Here is a 16,616-nt window from a genome sequence, read left to right as displayed (position 1 = left end):
TCGCAAAAACTCCTGGGCCTGGCAGATAAAACCACCTTCCATTGAATTAACAGCTCCTGTTTACTTTGCAGATAACTGAGGAGTTCTTAGGAAATGGCAAAACAAGCCACGTGTTTACCTTTATTGCAGCCATGGCCCATTTATTGGGTGTGGAAGTGGCAGCTGCAAACTGACTGAAGGAAACCAACACCACGGGAGGATTGAGCTTTTCTTTTAGTCCAGTTTTACAGAAACAATAGTTCATTTTCTTTCACTTTGTGTGACGAGGCAGAAACACTCCCAGGCCTCTGGGGCGGCTCCCGGGGCTGCTTTAAAAGCTTTGGGCTGTGGGAGCCATCCCACAACGTTCCACAGACCTGGCTCTGCTGCACCTGGGGGCTCCCACCTCCCACAGCAGGATCTTCCCAGGCTCCCCATGGTCCTGCTGCTCCCCATGGAGCTGCTCCTCATCCTGCTGCTCCTGCAGGTGAGTGTGGGTGGGGATGTGGGGAGGGATCTGGCTGCGCTGGGTGAAGGAGAGAGGATGAGGCCAGGATCTTCTTGGGGTGCAACAGGACACGGAACATTCCACCTGATAATGAGGAAGAACTTTACTGTGTGGATGGCTGAGCACTGGAACAGGCTGCCCAGAGAGGTGATGGAGTCTCCTCTCCTGGAGATACTCTGGTAACAATCCTGAGTAAGCAGCAAGCCTGACAGACTTCCAGAAGCATTTGGACAGTGCTCTCAGGCACGTGGTGTGATTTTTGGGGATGGTCCTTTGCAGGGCTAAGAGTTGGACTTGATGCTCCTTGTGGGTCCCTTCCAACTCAGCACATTCTGTAATTCTGTGGATGTGCTTGAGGGGACCTGCTGGAGGAAGGAGGCTGAACTAGATGACCTCCAGTGGTTCCTTCCAACCTTAACCACTCTGTGTGATTGTGGTTCTGTTTGTCCTCATGTGGTCCCTCCAAGACAGGTGACTCCTCTGCCCAGGAACTGGGTTCAGGTCTCTAGGGAGGAGGTTTCCAGGGTTGGGGACCCTCTGCTCCTCCTGCCTTGGAAACTGGAGCACTTCCACCTGGCTGAGCACACTGGTGCCTAGTGGTGACCCTGCTATGTCAGTCGTCCCCCCAGTATTTCAGTGGCATTTCCATGAGTCTTTCTGTGAGATCTGTGTCCTGTCCAAGGTTGTTCCTTTCCAGCAGTGCCTGTGGCTGGAATGGATAAAGCCCTGCCCTGAGCCGTTGCTGTGCAGGAGCACACAGAGGAGGGGGACAAGCCATAAAATACACCCTTAAAACTTCCAAAATATTTTAAAATGCTGCACGTACCCAAAGGGTAAACCAGCTTCTTCAGGGGGTCCAGCAGAGCTGAACCTGGAGCAAAGCTAATAAAGATGACTTGCAAGTGCTGAGTTGAAGCCTTGCCTGCTGTTTTTACATCACAGAGCTTTTCCCTGAATATACAGGGATAGAACAGCTTATGAGTAACTCCAAGGCATTGCTGGTGATCTCTGCTTCCTGGCAGGTTTATAACCATGGCAAGTTTAGAAGGAAGTCATGGGGTAAAGGCCTGATCTTCATCCAAGTCTAGGCAGGCAGAGACCTGTTCCATTTTTACAAGCAGTTGATGGGATCAGTCATAAACCCCAAGATTTCTGAAGAAAGGGAGAAGTGTCCCAGTTACCTGTGAGCCCACAGAAATAGAGTAATTCGAATCCTGCTGATATGGGTGTAATCACCATTCTCACCTATTTATTTTTCTCATCTGAATCAGAGACTTTTGTGCAGTGTTCACCTTGTTGTAAATCAGCTGGTTGGAACACTTGGAGTCACACCTGAGACCCTGAAATACTCCCTGGGCTTAACTCTTTTTTCCAGAAGTAGGTTTATGTCCTGTCAATACCAGACAACTTCTGAAGGAGCCCCAGACACAGAGACAGTGGTCTTAAAAACTAGAGATGCTTGGTTTGAGAAAAGCCACAGAGATGATGCCATGGACTGCTGTCTGCATGGATGCAGTGATTTCATGTTTCTGGGACTGGCATCACCTCTCCAGAGGAATTATATCCCAGCTCTCATGCCATTCATTTGGAATGGGATAGATGACATCTGTGGAGTTTCCAGGGTTAGATGCAATACTGTCAAAACTGGATCAATGTGTTTCTGTGAAGGCAACATCCTCCTGGACAGCGTATCAGTGTTTGTCACGATCTCTTTTCTTTTGTCACAAGGTTACTGCTGCCAACAGTTTTTCTGCTGAAATTGAGAATTCCAGTTTAAGACAGGCCACCCGAGGGAAGAGCATTCAGGTTTGTTGTCAATATTATACAATAACAGCCACACAACAGCTGATGTGTGAACTAGGACACTGAACACGCCCCTTTATCCACAGTGGGTGGGTTCTCACGAGTTGGACAGTCTGCGTCCCCTCCAGCGCACAAAGAGGACCTGGGTCATCACCACCATCGATGTTCAAGAGGAGGACAAAGGACCATTCCCCAAATATGCTGGACAGGTACAACCTCTTAGGAAAAATTCATCTTGAATAATCATTACTTACTCACCACAAGTTGTACAATAAAATACCACAGGGAGGAAGGGGCAAGAATTGTGCATTAAACAGCAACTTTTTGAAAAGCTTCCTTTGTTCAAAATTGTCTTATTTACAGAGTTGGGCAGAACTGGGAGGTGAGAGGGGTGTTCTGCTCCTTCCTATGGGGAGCTGCAGGGACACTGAGGGGGGAAGAAGGCTGTGGAGAGGGAGAGGTGGGAGGATCATGGCACAGAGCTGTGCACAGTGGTGCTGCTGCAGCCCACGAAGCTCTTGGGCTGTTCCATCTTCCCTGCTCACATTGCATTGTTCTGCTTCTCTTTTCAAAAGCTGTTCAATAAAAAATCGTTTAATACATCACTAAAATATCTGATCAGTGGACCTGGCGTAGATGAACCTCCAGAGATTGGATTGTTTTCCATAGAAGACGATGTGAATGGACACGTGTATGTGCATCGCACCATCGACAGGGAGAAGACCCCAACTTTTCTGGTAATGCACTTCAAAAGAGGACTTTAAACTGTCTGCAAAGGTTAATTGCTTTTTCATGGCTAAATCCTTCACAGGGATTAGACACACCTATGTTAATATCGTGTGTTTTTATAACCTGCTTTTCTTATCTTGAACCTAGATTGGTTCAGCAGGAACCACTAACTTCCTCATCACTAATGATTCTAAACCTCTTTGTTTGAACTTCCATAAATATCCATACTCTTATGTGTTTTTTTTGGTGTGACTCTTGATCATAACCTAAAATTTTAGAGTTTGTCCTGAAAGTCAAAGTATGTCACAACTGTGTGGCCAGATCACTGAATTTTAAACACAGAACCTCCTGATCAGGAGGATGGAAACAACAACAACAACAAAATAATCTAGATAACCCTGAAGGAGCTGCAAGGATGCACTGCTGTAACTTTACATAAGAGGAAACATATGTTTCTCCTTAAATAGCAGTGTTCATAAGCAGTAAGTTAATGAACGTAATGAAAGAAATGTGGTAATGTGGATGAATGGAATATGTGAGTGTGGGTTTGTTTTCCTCTTGCAAAAAAAGTTTTCAGTTGTGGTCTCCTTATGTTTATTCTGTGGGGATTCCTATTTGTGTCTCTGGGGATTAACCGGACCCAAATCATAGCTTTTCATGTGGTTTTCTGTGCAAGGTCTTGCCTTTCATAATGAAAAAATAAATTCTGGAGAGCTTTGTAGCTCCCCCTCACTGCACACACAACTGTTCCAGGGCTTGGTTTTAAAGCAGAACTAAGTTTAGCAAAGGAGGATTCAGCCTTCAGAGTTGAATCCCCTGCACATTCATGGATAGGGAACCAAAATATCCTAGAAATGCAGCTGAAGAAAACTGAATTCACTCCTTAAATAAATACTACAGAACTGGGAAGCACAGGTGAAAACCCTTTTCTGTCTGGCCCTGAGGATATTTAAGTATTTTATATTAGGCAGCCATTTTCAATAATCCATATTTCAATAATTTTATTTTACTTTAAAAAATATTATTTGATGTCCAGGATGATCATTATGAATCTGCTACCTTTGAAAGGTGAAATAATGACCTAAGCATTTGCCTGAAAGCCAATGTCAGCCAAATTTGACTGAGGCAGCTTCAAGATGGCAAGTTTTTTGTTCTGTTTGATGTCTAAAGGGTACTGTTCAGTCCATTCTCATATCTGGGTTGTTATTCATTTAGATACGTTTCGACATTGAGGACAGAAAAACTGGGGAGCCGTTGGACCGCCCTTTATTTTTCAAGATAAAGGTCAAAGACATTAATGACAATGCACCTGAGTTTTCCAAGGAGGAATACAGCATTACAATAGCAGAGAACCACAGTAAAGGTAAGTGCTTCCCAAACAAGGGGTGCTATTTGTGTGTGACTGCTCCCTTCTTAATTCCTTCATCGTTTTCATCCCTTTCTTACTAAATCTGTTCTTCTCCCTACTTAAACACACCCGGATTTAGGGACTACCTCTATGTTTTAACCTCTTGTCTGATTAACCTCAGTGTACATTTTTCTTCCTAGGTGAGCCAGTTTTCCAAGTCACAGCCTCGGACAAAGATGAAGCGGGCACTGCCAATTCCCAAGTGTCCTATTCTATAAGTATGCAAATGCCCACTCCAGATGGATTCACGTTTAGTATTGATCCTACCACAGGATCAATACTTCTGTCAAGATGCCTGGATTATCAGGTGATGTATATTTGGCAGTTTCTCATCGTTTAATGCATGATATGTGTTCATTACACAGTTACCAGGTATAAGGAGAAGGAGAGTCTCACATCCAGCTTTGTGGCTGTGACTGGCGAAACGTGGGAATTGCTTCTGCACTGATTTTGGAATCTCCTGATTTCTGTTTTTCAGACTGCCAACTCTTTCAAACTTTTGATTAAAGCCAGTGACCAGGGAAGTCCCCAGCTGTCATCAACTGCAACAGTGAATGTAGCTGTTGAAGATGCAAACAACCACCTCCCTGTGTTTACTAGTGACAGTGTAAGCAAAAACATCGTTACTTCACTGAGCCTTTCTATCTACATTTCAGTCCTTCAAACTGCTAAATGCACTCAGCAGTGGAAATGGGAACCCTCAGACACTTGCAGCATTGGGCCAAAACATGTGCAAATGAGATTTATGTGTCAGAAGAAATATGGCTTAAAATGTGGGCAGTGACCAACTTCCTTAGTTTTCTGTGTGTGGCCCCAGAAGATTTTGTCTCACTGGTAGCAGAAGGAAAGTTGACAGATATCTGGGAAGATAAGGTGCTGGTTGCCCAGAGAAGAGGGGCATTCCCCATCCCTGGAAGTGCTCAAGACCAGGTTGGGGCTTTGAGCAACCTGGTCTAGTGGAAAGTGTCCCCGCCCATGGCAGGGGTGGGAACTAAATGGCCTTTAAGGTTCCTTTAAAGGCAAACAATTCTATGATTACAATCTACTCTATTTTACAGTCTGCTAAATTTAACTATCCCAGCCAAAACCAGCCCTCGCATGCAGAGTGCTGAGTCATGGCAAGCCCTAGTATGTGTAAATATTTGGAGTTGTAGATGGTAAGAACGGATACCAGGTTACAACAGTGTGTGCAAAGTCACCTGCAAAAGCAAACATGTTCACCAGTGTGTTACCGTAGTAGGTCTCCTACCCTCAGAATGGTGTTTGGAAGACCTGGGGGAACAACGTTAAATAACCTGTGAAAATAAGAAGTCTGTGCTTCATCGGCATTAACTCCAATCTAGTAAAATTCTGAGCCTTCTCACAGCTGTGATTTGTTCCCTCTGTCTGAGTACATGGATCATCCTTCACTGCATTCTGAAAAGTTCTCATGCAAGGACTGTGCTGTTTATATATTATAAGGCAAGAGTCTGAACTTTCAGCTCTCAACCAGTGACCAATTTATATTAAGAAATAAAGATGAACAAATTACATTTTGTTACCATCTCACCGCTCCTTAGGCGATCTCACTGGCATTTCTCAGTCTGTCTTTGGAGTACTAGTTAGGCAAGCTGGTGGCAACATTGCACCATCAAAAGCTTAAGCCATTGTGAGGAGATTACCTAAAATAAGTAAATAAATACCCACATTTTCTTGTTTTCCCTCCCAGTACCAGCTACAGGTTTCGGCAGGACAAGAAAATCCAGCTGTCTTACGGCTCCAGGTGCAAGATAAAGACTCTCCCAACACTCCAGCTTGGAGAGCAAAATACAGAGTGGCAAAGGGCAATGAGAAGGAAGAGTTCTCCATTGAGACAGATCCAGCCACAAACGAGGGCATTTTGAGCATTATCAAGGTAAGCAGCAGTGAATGCCAACATGCAGTGTGGCCAAGCTGATTATGGGACCAGTAACTCAGTGTTTTAGCTGAGCCAGCTGACTTCAGCTCACCTCGGAGTTCCAGGTAACCTGGGGTGTCTGCCAAGTCAACAGTGTAAATGTTAACCACACCTTTGTCTGCGGTTTTTCAGCCTCTCAGCTATGAAAGTGACTCTGAGATGAGACTTGTGATTTCTGTAGCCAATGAAGAACCTTTTTTCTTGTGTAAAGACGGCGTTGTGATGACCTCAGACCTAGAATCCACCAACACAACGGTGAACATCAAGGTCACACAGTCACAACGTGCTCCCAAGTTCCATCCTCCTGTACTTATTGTCCAAAAAGAAGATTCGATGAAGCCTGGCAGGGTATTTAGAAAGTATCCTGCCACATATCCAGATGATGTGCCAACTAAGATAAAGTAAGTGGTGATGTTCTAACTCTCAGAATAAGAAATAGTTTAGGGATTTGAAGAGGTTTTCAAGTTTAGTTTGATACTCCAAATCCACTGAAAATCAAAATTTGGAATTTTTCCCGTTCCTATCCAGATATAAACTAGCCCATGACCCAGATGGTTGGCTGAGTGTGGATGAGAATTCTGGAGTTCTTACTGTGGCAAAAGAATTTGATGAGGAATCCCCTTTTGTGAACAACAGCCTGTACACCATTATTGTTCAAGCTACTGCTCAGGGTAAGCAGCCAGTCAGAAAACAGTCCAGCAGCATTTGGACTGCTGGACATGAGGTGCATGTTAGGTACAAAATGAGAGCAAGATTAGGGATCTAAGTGGTTACTGGATAATAGAACAGCCTAATGTTTAAAACTTGTGTTACGTGTGACTAGCAGGATAAACCAGAGAGATCCTGCCAGTGAATGGTGTTTGTCAGTGCCCAGTTGTGAGGCTTTTTCCATTTCCTTTGCTCCTGTCCAGGCTTTCCACCACAGACTGGCACTGGCACAATCCTGCTTTACTTGTCTGACATTAATGACCATATGCCATCGTTGCTGGCTCCCTCTTTGGATGTGTGTGACAAAGCAGGGACACCTCTCACTGTACAAGCTAAACCTGCTCTGGTCCATGCACATTCTGGGCCATTTACATTTGAGCTGGATGAGGACTCGGAAGGTGTGAAGCGTAACTGGACTTTAGGAAGGAATTTTGGTGAGTTCTTCCTTTCGTGTCCTTCATGGGAGGTGTATTACGAGTTGTGTACCCTCAAGTTACTTCACTCTCTCTTACCTTTATAGTTTGTCACTGATGAGTCTCAATAAGACTAAAATGATGTGGAAAAGCAGCTTTCAAAACATGAAGTTACAGCAATTTGAAAGTCTTCAACTGTGCTGAGGACAGGACCAGAAGCAATGAGCAGAAAGGGGGGTAGGAAGCTGAGGATCTACTTCTGCACTTGATTAATTACCTAATGAATTCTGAGGTTATCAGGGCAGCTGTGCCAGAATGCAGCAAGGCTGGGACAGTTCTCTGCCCAGACAGTTCTCTGCCAGTGAGGTGATAAAGTGGAATGTAATTTTGTCCTTTTTACTGTGGTTCCTTAAGACTTAAAAAAGTATCTTATGTTGGGGTGCAAATGAGTTTCCCTTTGATTATCAGCAGAAGGGATTGTACAATATCAGACTTCTTTCAGGGAGACTTGAAAAAATTTGCTTTTCTTCTTCCTAGGGCAGTCAGTTGAACTTTTGATGTTAAGAAGCCTCCCACAAGGCAGCTACTTGGTGCCCATCATAATTCAGGACAGGCAAGGATTTTCTACGAGGCAGAAGCAGCACATCAGGCTCTGCTTTTGCCCAGATGGACATACATGTAAAGATTCACCAGCTGCACGAGCAGTGGTGGGGCTTGGAGGTGGCGCCATTGCAATAATACTGATGGCTTTCTTATTACTCCTGGGTGAGTAACTTATGTGTGCAGATTATCTGTCATCTGCCCATTGGATCTCAGGCATTTGCAGCTCATGAACTAAAATCTACTAAAATTACGAGCATAGTGCCACTAGATGGTGACTGGAAAATGCAAATTGTCATTAAGCTGAACTCTATAGTACAACAAAGGAAATATTCTTGTTTACTTTGAATGAAATCCAGTACTTGACTTCTTTGACATTAACTGTGTAGTGCCAAACTGGAATGAATGAATTCCTCTCATGGGGTTACACTGCTTCTAGAGCTGCTTCCTCCCTACCAGCTCATGTTGGTTAATGCTGGAGAGATGAACTGTGGATTCTCTATGAAGTAAAATGAGTGGATTATCTGAGCACTATTCCTCTGGTTACCTGGGTATCTATTGTGTCTGCTGCTCAGTGCAGTGCTCTGTGCAAGCAGCAGCTTGGCTGCCTGCAGCAGGTCCCTGCTCCAGCCGAGCATTCCCTCTGCTGGAGATTCCCAAGGGAGCTCCTTTGGAACTGGGCTGTGTCCCTCACTGATCTGTGTGTTGAGCCATACCCATCTGTCCACGATGTCCATTCCCTTTCCCTTTGCTGTTTACACAGTTTCCAGCATTCTGCTTTGCCGGTGTTTCGGATCAGGATCTACAAGCAAAGCCGTTGTTCCCCCTCAGGAAGGTGAACAGACTTTAATCAACTATAATGAAGAGAGCAGAAGTTCTTTTTCGGAGGTAAGTGCCAAAGTGTATATTCACATTACCCCACCAGTGCTGTGTGGCTGAACCTGCAACTAATCATCTCTTCAATTATGTTTCCTCTGGTTTTGGAATTGAGCAAAATAAAGGTTTTTTGTCACTAGGCGTATTTGGGGAGTGGTGTTGTGCATGGACTGGATAATGCCACTCTGGGGACAGACTATTACCACTCCTGCCCTTTTTCAGTATCAGCAGGACCTTCCCAGGTGCCTCATCCTGCTGGTGAATCCAGCAGATGGGAGGCACAGCGTCTCTTGTCCCACCAATGCACACACATAGCAGTGTGTTCAACAGGGGGCTAAAGGGAAGTGAAAAATGGAATAGTCTGCAAATGTGTGATCCTTCCCAGCCCAGTTCAGTTCCTCATTAACACCAGTCCTCTCCCTCTGTGCAGGCTAAGCTGGATTTTCCACATCATGCTGCTCCAACACCTGTGTCTGTGGAGACTGGAAAAGAAGAGATTGCTGAGGTAATTGCCTCATTCCTGATGTAAATGCCCTTTTTTATATCACAGACATTGGTAACCTAGCAATAGGAAGAGTAATGCAATATAATTCAATTAGAAAATAAGGAAGTGTAATTTCTTCCAAAATTCTTATCACAATACCTGAATTGATATGCAGAAAATTTTACTCTGTCAAAAACACTCTGGTCAACAACTTGTACCTAAAATACTGTAAAAGTCTGGACAGGATTTATGAGTATTTTTATGACTCTAAGATGTACTTCTGGGGTTTGAAGACTTCTGAGTTTTTTTACTGTGGATTTTTGTACTGTATTCTCTTTTGATTGTAAAGAATACCTGAAGGAAATTCTGGTCCACATCAGTAGGTGACTGCCATGTGTTTTGTTTGTAAGTACACAGGGATCACAGAGACTCTAAGAACAATCTCTGTCTTACAGCAGGCAAAGAAAATGTAAAATAGTCCTTTTTATTGTATGTGAGAACCCAATTCCTCAATCCTTAAAATCATAGTTAGGAGCTAGGATTCCCCATGTGATTTGAGGTCATGTTTGGTGCCATTAATGAAAAGGAAATGATAACTTTAGAGGAAGAAAGAGGTTTAATTACTGGAGATGATGAAGAATGGTGACAGTTGGTGACTCCATGTATGCATGGAGAATATACTCACAAGGAGAAATAGTTCCTGAACAGAACAAGCTGCAATGTAACTGGAGAAGGCAGCACAAGAGAAATGGATGCAGCAGAGAGAAAGATAACTGAACTTATTTGCATCTGAAAAAATTAGTAAGAGTTGATTTTACGCAGGTCAAACCTCAGATACTCTGTCTTCCAGAACTGCCCTTTCACTGGTTATGAGATATTCCAAGCAAGAAACCTGGATCACCTCCTACAGAGAGTGGAAAGAACACTGGGGCAGGTAAGAAATGAATGTTGAACTCCTCCTGTGTCAGGTTGGCTTTTCAGTATAGGAGAAAAGGCTTTCCAACCTGGACAGCTGCCATGGCTGCAGCTGCTCTCAGCCCACACCACCTCAGAAGCTTCGAAAGCAAGGGATATATTTGATAGGAAACATTCAAGACTCCTCCTGAAAAATATCTTGTGTCCCAGACATTTGGCTCCTTCTGGCTGGTCACCAGCTGTTACTGCAAGGCTGAGATCTGTCACCTTTAAAAGCTCTTCAGGATGGAGAAGTGGGGCTAAAATGTTTTCTCTGGCAGGGTTAGTTTGGTCGCCTGCTCTTGCACTTCTGTGCCATCAGGGAAATTCTAATTCCTCTTGCCATGTCCTGTCTGAGCCCTGCATGCTCACAGGCCTGCCCCTCGTGCCTCCTTGGCCAGACTCCATGCCCTGGCAGCCAGGGGCCCTTGGCAGCTCTGGTGCAGGGCAGATCCAATGCCCTTTTCTGCCTCATTTGTACCCCGGGGCAAGTTCAGGCTCTGGAGCTTGTTCAGCTGAGAGTTTCATAAAACTTTTCCTTGTCAGAGGAAGGTTCATACTCTTCCCTGTAAGTTCCTGGCTTACCTGTCTGATTTGCAGGCCATGAATTCCCTTAATTTTCAAAAGGGCTGTAGGAGCTTCTGTGATGACTTGCCTTGTTTGTTCCCTTCTTTAGAAACTGTATTACCAGAGCACACTGGAAGATTCCAGGGACAGTGATGAACCTTGCAGATACTCTGAGGAAGGAGAACTAGAGAGAAGTGACTCCCTCTGCTCTGTCTCCATTGGCAGTGAAGACCTGCCTGTTGATTTTTTGAACAATCTGGGACCAAGGTTTTCTGCTCTGGAAGAAATCTGTCAGAAGACATCTCAATAATTCAATAATTTCAGAATCATATGACTACTTTATGGTGTTGCAAAGGCTTCTGGCAGGAGCACTGACAATTTCAGAAAAAAGAACCATCTGTACTTGAAAAGCTTTGCAGTGTTTGCACCACGAGGTCCTGGCCTCTTATTCCTCCTGCCTGCACTGTTTGCACAAAGGCAGCCAAGAACGTGACGTGTCTGGAGGGTTCACTCTACTCTGCAGAGATGATGGAAGGATTTTGGCACATTTGTGCAGAATTACACAAATAGAAGATCTGATATTAAGGATCCTCAATTTAGTATGGAAAGGAAAACAAACCAGATCTGCTGGTTTGAAATTCCAGCCAGTTTTGAACAGAGAAGGCAATTACCTGTTGGGCCAGTCACATAGTCCTTTCTCCAGTAAGTGTTCTCTTTTAAATCCAAGATTAACCTTTGCACAGTGCCATGTGGATCTGACTTGACTTTTCTATCTATATGACGCTGAAACATCGAGGAGAAAGGGAACTTCTGCTCTTGTTGTGACTGTACCCACACATGGACATGAGAGGTCTGCACATCCTTCCTTCGAGTAGGAAAAGGCACATTTTGGTGCTTGCGTGCTGTGCTGGCACCTGCTGGTTGTTGGGATTATGGCACTGCTGTAAACACTCGAAATTGTTGGAAGACAAGAGGTGGTTATTCCTCTCGGTAAAATAAATTCCTGCTCCAAATGAGCCCCAAGTGACTGTGAAGAGGCAACCCATGGGTTTCCTCAAGCACCGCCGAGAAAACAGGGGAAATTATGAAGAAGGGACAGTATCAAATTTCCCTATTAGGAAACCACAGGTGTGTTACTTTTAAATGTTGAGGTTTGGCCATGTCTGACTGAGTGTGCTTGACCAGTGTTGGTTATGGCACCAGGGCTGTTGTGTTGCACTACAGGGGTGAGGGGGAATAGCTCAGGACAGACTATTCTGCCTTTAGGTGAGTTGTACATGCAGTTAAGTGGTGGATTCAGTCACAGATCTTCCTTCTGTTCTACTGCAGTTCTGTGCTGAAAGAAAAATGCTTTGCCTAAGGCAAGCACTAAGTCTTGTAGCTAAGACACTGTTTTTCTGTTTCAAAGTTTTCTTAATGCATTAGGCTTTTGCTCAGATATTATTAACTAATAATTCAGGGCTGGAAACTTCAGTCAAGTGTGATAAAAGAATCTGGCTGAGTGGCAGGCAGCTACATTTTCCTAAATGCCAGCAGCAAGATGTGTTTGCACAATAAATCACTCCTGTGATAAACTGGCCTTAACCTATAATTCCAGGTGGAACACTTCAAGTCAGGTCAGTGATTTGGCAGCCATGCTAATAAGTGAGGTGATGTTTTTATTGCAAATGATAACCATGTTGCTAAAATTAGACTTATGCTGTGTTTTGCTATTTCTTCTGAAAATTACGCAAGATTAAAAATAATAATGAAAGTATTCTGTGTGTTTATTGTTCATGTAAACTTCTGTTGGGTTTGGAGCATGCCATGTGTGCAGTCACCAAAGGTTATAAGTGATCAGACCCACAGTTGCTAATGCCAGAGGCTTTCATGAGATACAATGATTACTAGGAAGTGAGAATGAGGTATAAATTAGCACATTTCTTCCCTGCATCTCACATTTGTGTCAGTCACACCTTTAAAGACCTTACTGAAGGAAGTGATGGCTCTTAACTATGTGAGGCTGAGGTTTCCACCAGGAGACAGACCAAGAGGTAAATGTTGGAGGCAGCAGATTTATTTGTGCCTGAATATTATCACAAAATCACAGAATATGCTGAGTTGGAAGGGACCCACAAGGAGCATTGAATCCAACCCTTGGCCCTGCACAGGAACGTCCCCAAGAGTCGCACCCTGTGCCTGAGAGGATCCTCCAAACACTCCTGGAGCTCTGGCAGTCTTGGTGCTGTGCCCACTGCCCTGGGGAGCCTGTTCAGTGCCATCCTCTGGGGAAAGAACATTTTTCTAATACCCAACCTAACCCTGCCCTGACACAACTTCAGGCCATTCCCTGGGTCCTGTCACTGGCCACAGAGAGCAGAGATCAGTGTCTACCCCTCTTCTTCCCCTCAAGAAGATGTTGTAGGTTGTCATGAGGTGATACCCTAAGCAGATTTGGGCCTCAAAGCTGCTGTTGCCCTGTCTCCACTGGGGGTGAGAGGGAACCATCAGACTCCCAGTCACTGAGGGAGCTTCCAAAGGTTCACACAGAGGTCGATGCAATGTCCCTGCTGGGCACACACCCTTTTCCAGTGACGCCTGGGCTGAGGGATATGATCTTCAGTCCATACAACTGGCCACATCTGTTCTCAAGGCCCTTCTGCTTGTGCCTGGTGCCCCCAGAGCCACCCAGCAGCAGCCCCTGCTGAGGGACGTCCCGTGCTCTCCGTGCAAACGCCGCCGGTATCATCCTCGGGCCCTGCTTCGTTCACTCACTGGCACGGGGAGCGTGTGAAACCTCTGGTTTGTTCAGGGCCTGCTTTAAACTAAGTACCTGCGTGCCTTGCTGTTCCCTAACTGCTGGTGATGGGCTCTAGTGTTTCAATTACCTGTTCCCAGCGAGGGGTCTAATCACGAGGCCTGTGAGTCCCCATTACCTGTGGCCCCCGCTGTGCCCGTGTCAGTGGGAGTCCCGGCAGCACAAATGTTTATCTCCGCACAAGCTTCATCTCTGCCTTTGTTTTGCCTCATTTGTAAAGATCTCGCTTAAAAGCGAATGACACACAATCAGTAAAGGGGAAATTAATCACGCTGCAACCAAACTTCTGACACTGAGTTCTGAAGGGAACAAGAGACGCTGATCACAGGCTGGTCCTACAGAGAGGGGATGGCAGCACACCAGTGATATAGTGTTTTTTTCTCAGACAGAAAGCTTTTCCCTCTCTCCTATTTCCTCTATTCTGCTGAGCAATGGGATCCCCTGGGATCTTTGGGTAGCCACAGAAGGAGTATAAGTTTTAATCAAATCTTTCTGTGCCAGTTTGGGGTCATTTTCTCCCCTCTGAAGGATCCATTTATCCTGATTAAGGTATCATAAGAAGGCATTTAGAGGACAAGTAAATGACAAGAGATTCTATCAGTGAAGGGGAAACCACATGCTGAGAGGGTTATAATTAGTTCCTTCTCTTAATGCAGTAGGTGGTGTTGTATTTCACAATCCTAATAATTAAACACTTAGTAGCAGAGTGTTGGATTCGTGTTTTAAAAAGCTCATGGGCCAAGCTGGGGGCTTTTCTGAAGGTTTTCAGAGAGCAAGCAGGGAACAGACACTGTAGCACGTGTGGTGCTGACAAACTTTCCCAACTGAGTTGAGAGGCCACAATCACCCTCAAAAAACCTGAAAATAGGCTTTTCCTTTCTCAACATGTGCTGATGCTGAAGACTGAGAAAAATGAGAGATTTATGCCATTCCAATGTGGCTTTCTATTTTAGCCTGTCATAGCATTTGGATGGAAACCTGGCGATTAGGGAAAATCCAGGGGAGGCACACTCAAAGCACAGGTGAGGAGATGCTGTACATTGTCCTTGTGCTGTTCCTGCTCTTCACACTCTCATTACTTCCTAATTTTTAAAAGGCACGAGAAGCCTTCACAATGGAAACATCCTGTGTTAACCCTGTTGGTGAAACACAACACCTTCACCTGGGACTGAGCAGGTCCTTTCTGGATGCCCAGAAGAACATAATCCACAATGTCTACTGTAATCATTTAATCCTATCCTGAATGCAGGTTTCTTAGGGACCAGAAGGCACTTGGAAAATGTGAATATTTAGCATTTCAGATGCCTGCTTTGTTTTGCTTAACACCTGTGGTAGGAATCTATAATTTCCAGTTACCTCTATGAGGTGTGAACTGAAACTCAGATTCACCAAACACTTTTTGCTCTGAGGAAAAATTTCTAGATTTCCTCTGCTTTGTCTGTGCCACCTGTCCCACTGAAGATGCTGCAGCCAGCCCCAGTTTGCAAGAAAACCATCCTATACTATGGAAAATGAAGCAAAAGAGGCTACAGAAGCCAGTGGAGGCTCTTCAGCCTTTTCCTTGTCCCCTAGACAGGTGTAAGTACCCAATGTGAAATTTGGTAAGGGTAATTAAATGAATGAACAGAATAGCAAAGCTAAAATTACCAAAGATCAAACAAAATCATCTGCTCTTTCAGGTTCTTCTACCATTTACATCAGAAACCAAGTGTCACACAGCACAGTTATCTCCAGTAACATGTTATGCAGCACAGCCAACATCTGTTCCTTCTTTTTGATCATCCCCAAGAGATTAAAACCCACTCTTTTGAGGAAACAGAGCTCTCCTTGGCAAAATATCAGTATAAAAAAGTATTTTTTTGTGAAACATAACTGCACTAAATATATCAATGTTGGGACCACGATTACAAAGATCTTTTTCGTACAATCTCCTGGTTATTCATAATAGCTGAGTATGGTACATTACTAATAATTCAGAAGTTTTTGAATTGTTCCAAATTTTGTAAAATAAGAAGGAAAATTACTTCAGGGATTCAATTAGCAAATTATTTCAAGGCACTGATAATTACTAATGCTTCTTGATAGAGGCTTTTCCTGTGTGGAGACAATTCTGTAATTACCCAGGAGATGGCATAAGTAGACCAGTTATTGACCTGCCAGTAGCAAGAAATAAAACTAAGGAGGGATTACAAATACCCCATTTGAAAACAAACTGACTTACAAAAATGTGTATTTTGATATAATCAGTGGAGAGGAGTTTTCTTTCTCAAGACAAAGCCCTTTCCTCATCAGCACTGTGCAAGGAAACTGCCACTTGCTGAGGAAAAGGGATGTGAGAAGGCCAAGAGAAAAATCTTAAGCGGATATTCTGATTTTTTTCCCTATCTGTGTCCATTATATAGAAATCTTTCTTTTTGTCCACTGTTTTTTTCCAATGAAGAGACAGCAACAATGACTGATAAGAAATATATCTCTATGTCTGTATCTGTATTGGATTTTGTCAGCTCATTTTATCCTGTTTGCTTTTCCAAAGGGTTTTATTCAAAGAATTCCTAAAAGTATAGAGCAAATGGTAGAACCCATTTACATCAGCAAGTGAACTCTTCTGAGCACAGAAAAGGAATTTATGTTTGCAACTGGCCTTCAATATGAGCATTTCAATAGGTGAGTTTCTATTTGAGCATTTTACATATTCTGATACATATTTTTACTATTCAAACCTTTAAATCCCATAGACAGAATTCACTATTCAAACCTATAAATCCCATAAGCAGAACAGACTCTGTGGTAATGGATACTTCAAAGAAGAAACACAAATTAGGGGAGATCACTTTCCCTCTCCTCATTCAGTGTC

The 16,616-nt window shown here is 43.9% G+C and overlaps 1 protein-coding gene across 1 annotated transcript; it reads left to right on the top strand.

Annotated features, from left to right (window-relative positions):
- The first annotated feature begins 433 nt into the window (after positions 1 to 433).
- On the top strand, positions 434 to 11,295 carry CDH26 (cadherin 26). Its single transcript, XM_027881650.1, has 15 exons — positions 434 to 466; positions 2,216 to 2,293; positions 2,377 to 2,499; positions 2,866 to 3,027; positions 4,235 to 4,382; positions 4,568 to 4,734; positions 4,906 to 5,034; positions 6,136 to 6,321; positions 6,496 to 6,764; positions 6,892 to 7,034; positions 7,275 to 7,505; positions 8,022 to 8,249; positions 8,848 to 8,972; positions 10,295 to 10,378; positions 11,075 to 11,295. The coding sequence occupies exons 1-15, from the start codon at positions 434 to 436 to the stop codon at positions 11,273 to 11,275; spliced, it is 2,307 nt and encodes a 768-aa protein (XP_027737451.1). The 3' UTR covers positions 11,276 to 11,295.
- Positions 11,296 to 16,616: the final 5,321 nt, after the last annotated feature.

Source organism: Empidonax traillii, unplaced genomic scaffold (assembly GCF_003031625.1).
Source record: "Empidonax traillii isolate 1590-97213 ecotype Southwest subspecies unplaced genomic scaffold, ASM303162v1 scaffold91:size2966241, whole genome shotgun sequence".
Lineage (NCBI taxonomy): Eukaryota > Metazoa > Chordata > Aves > Passeriformes > Tyrannidae > Empidonax > Empidonax traillii.
Note: the sequence above shows the minus strand (reverse complement) of the source record. Positions and strands in the feature narration are given on the sequence as shown.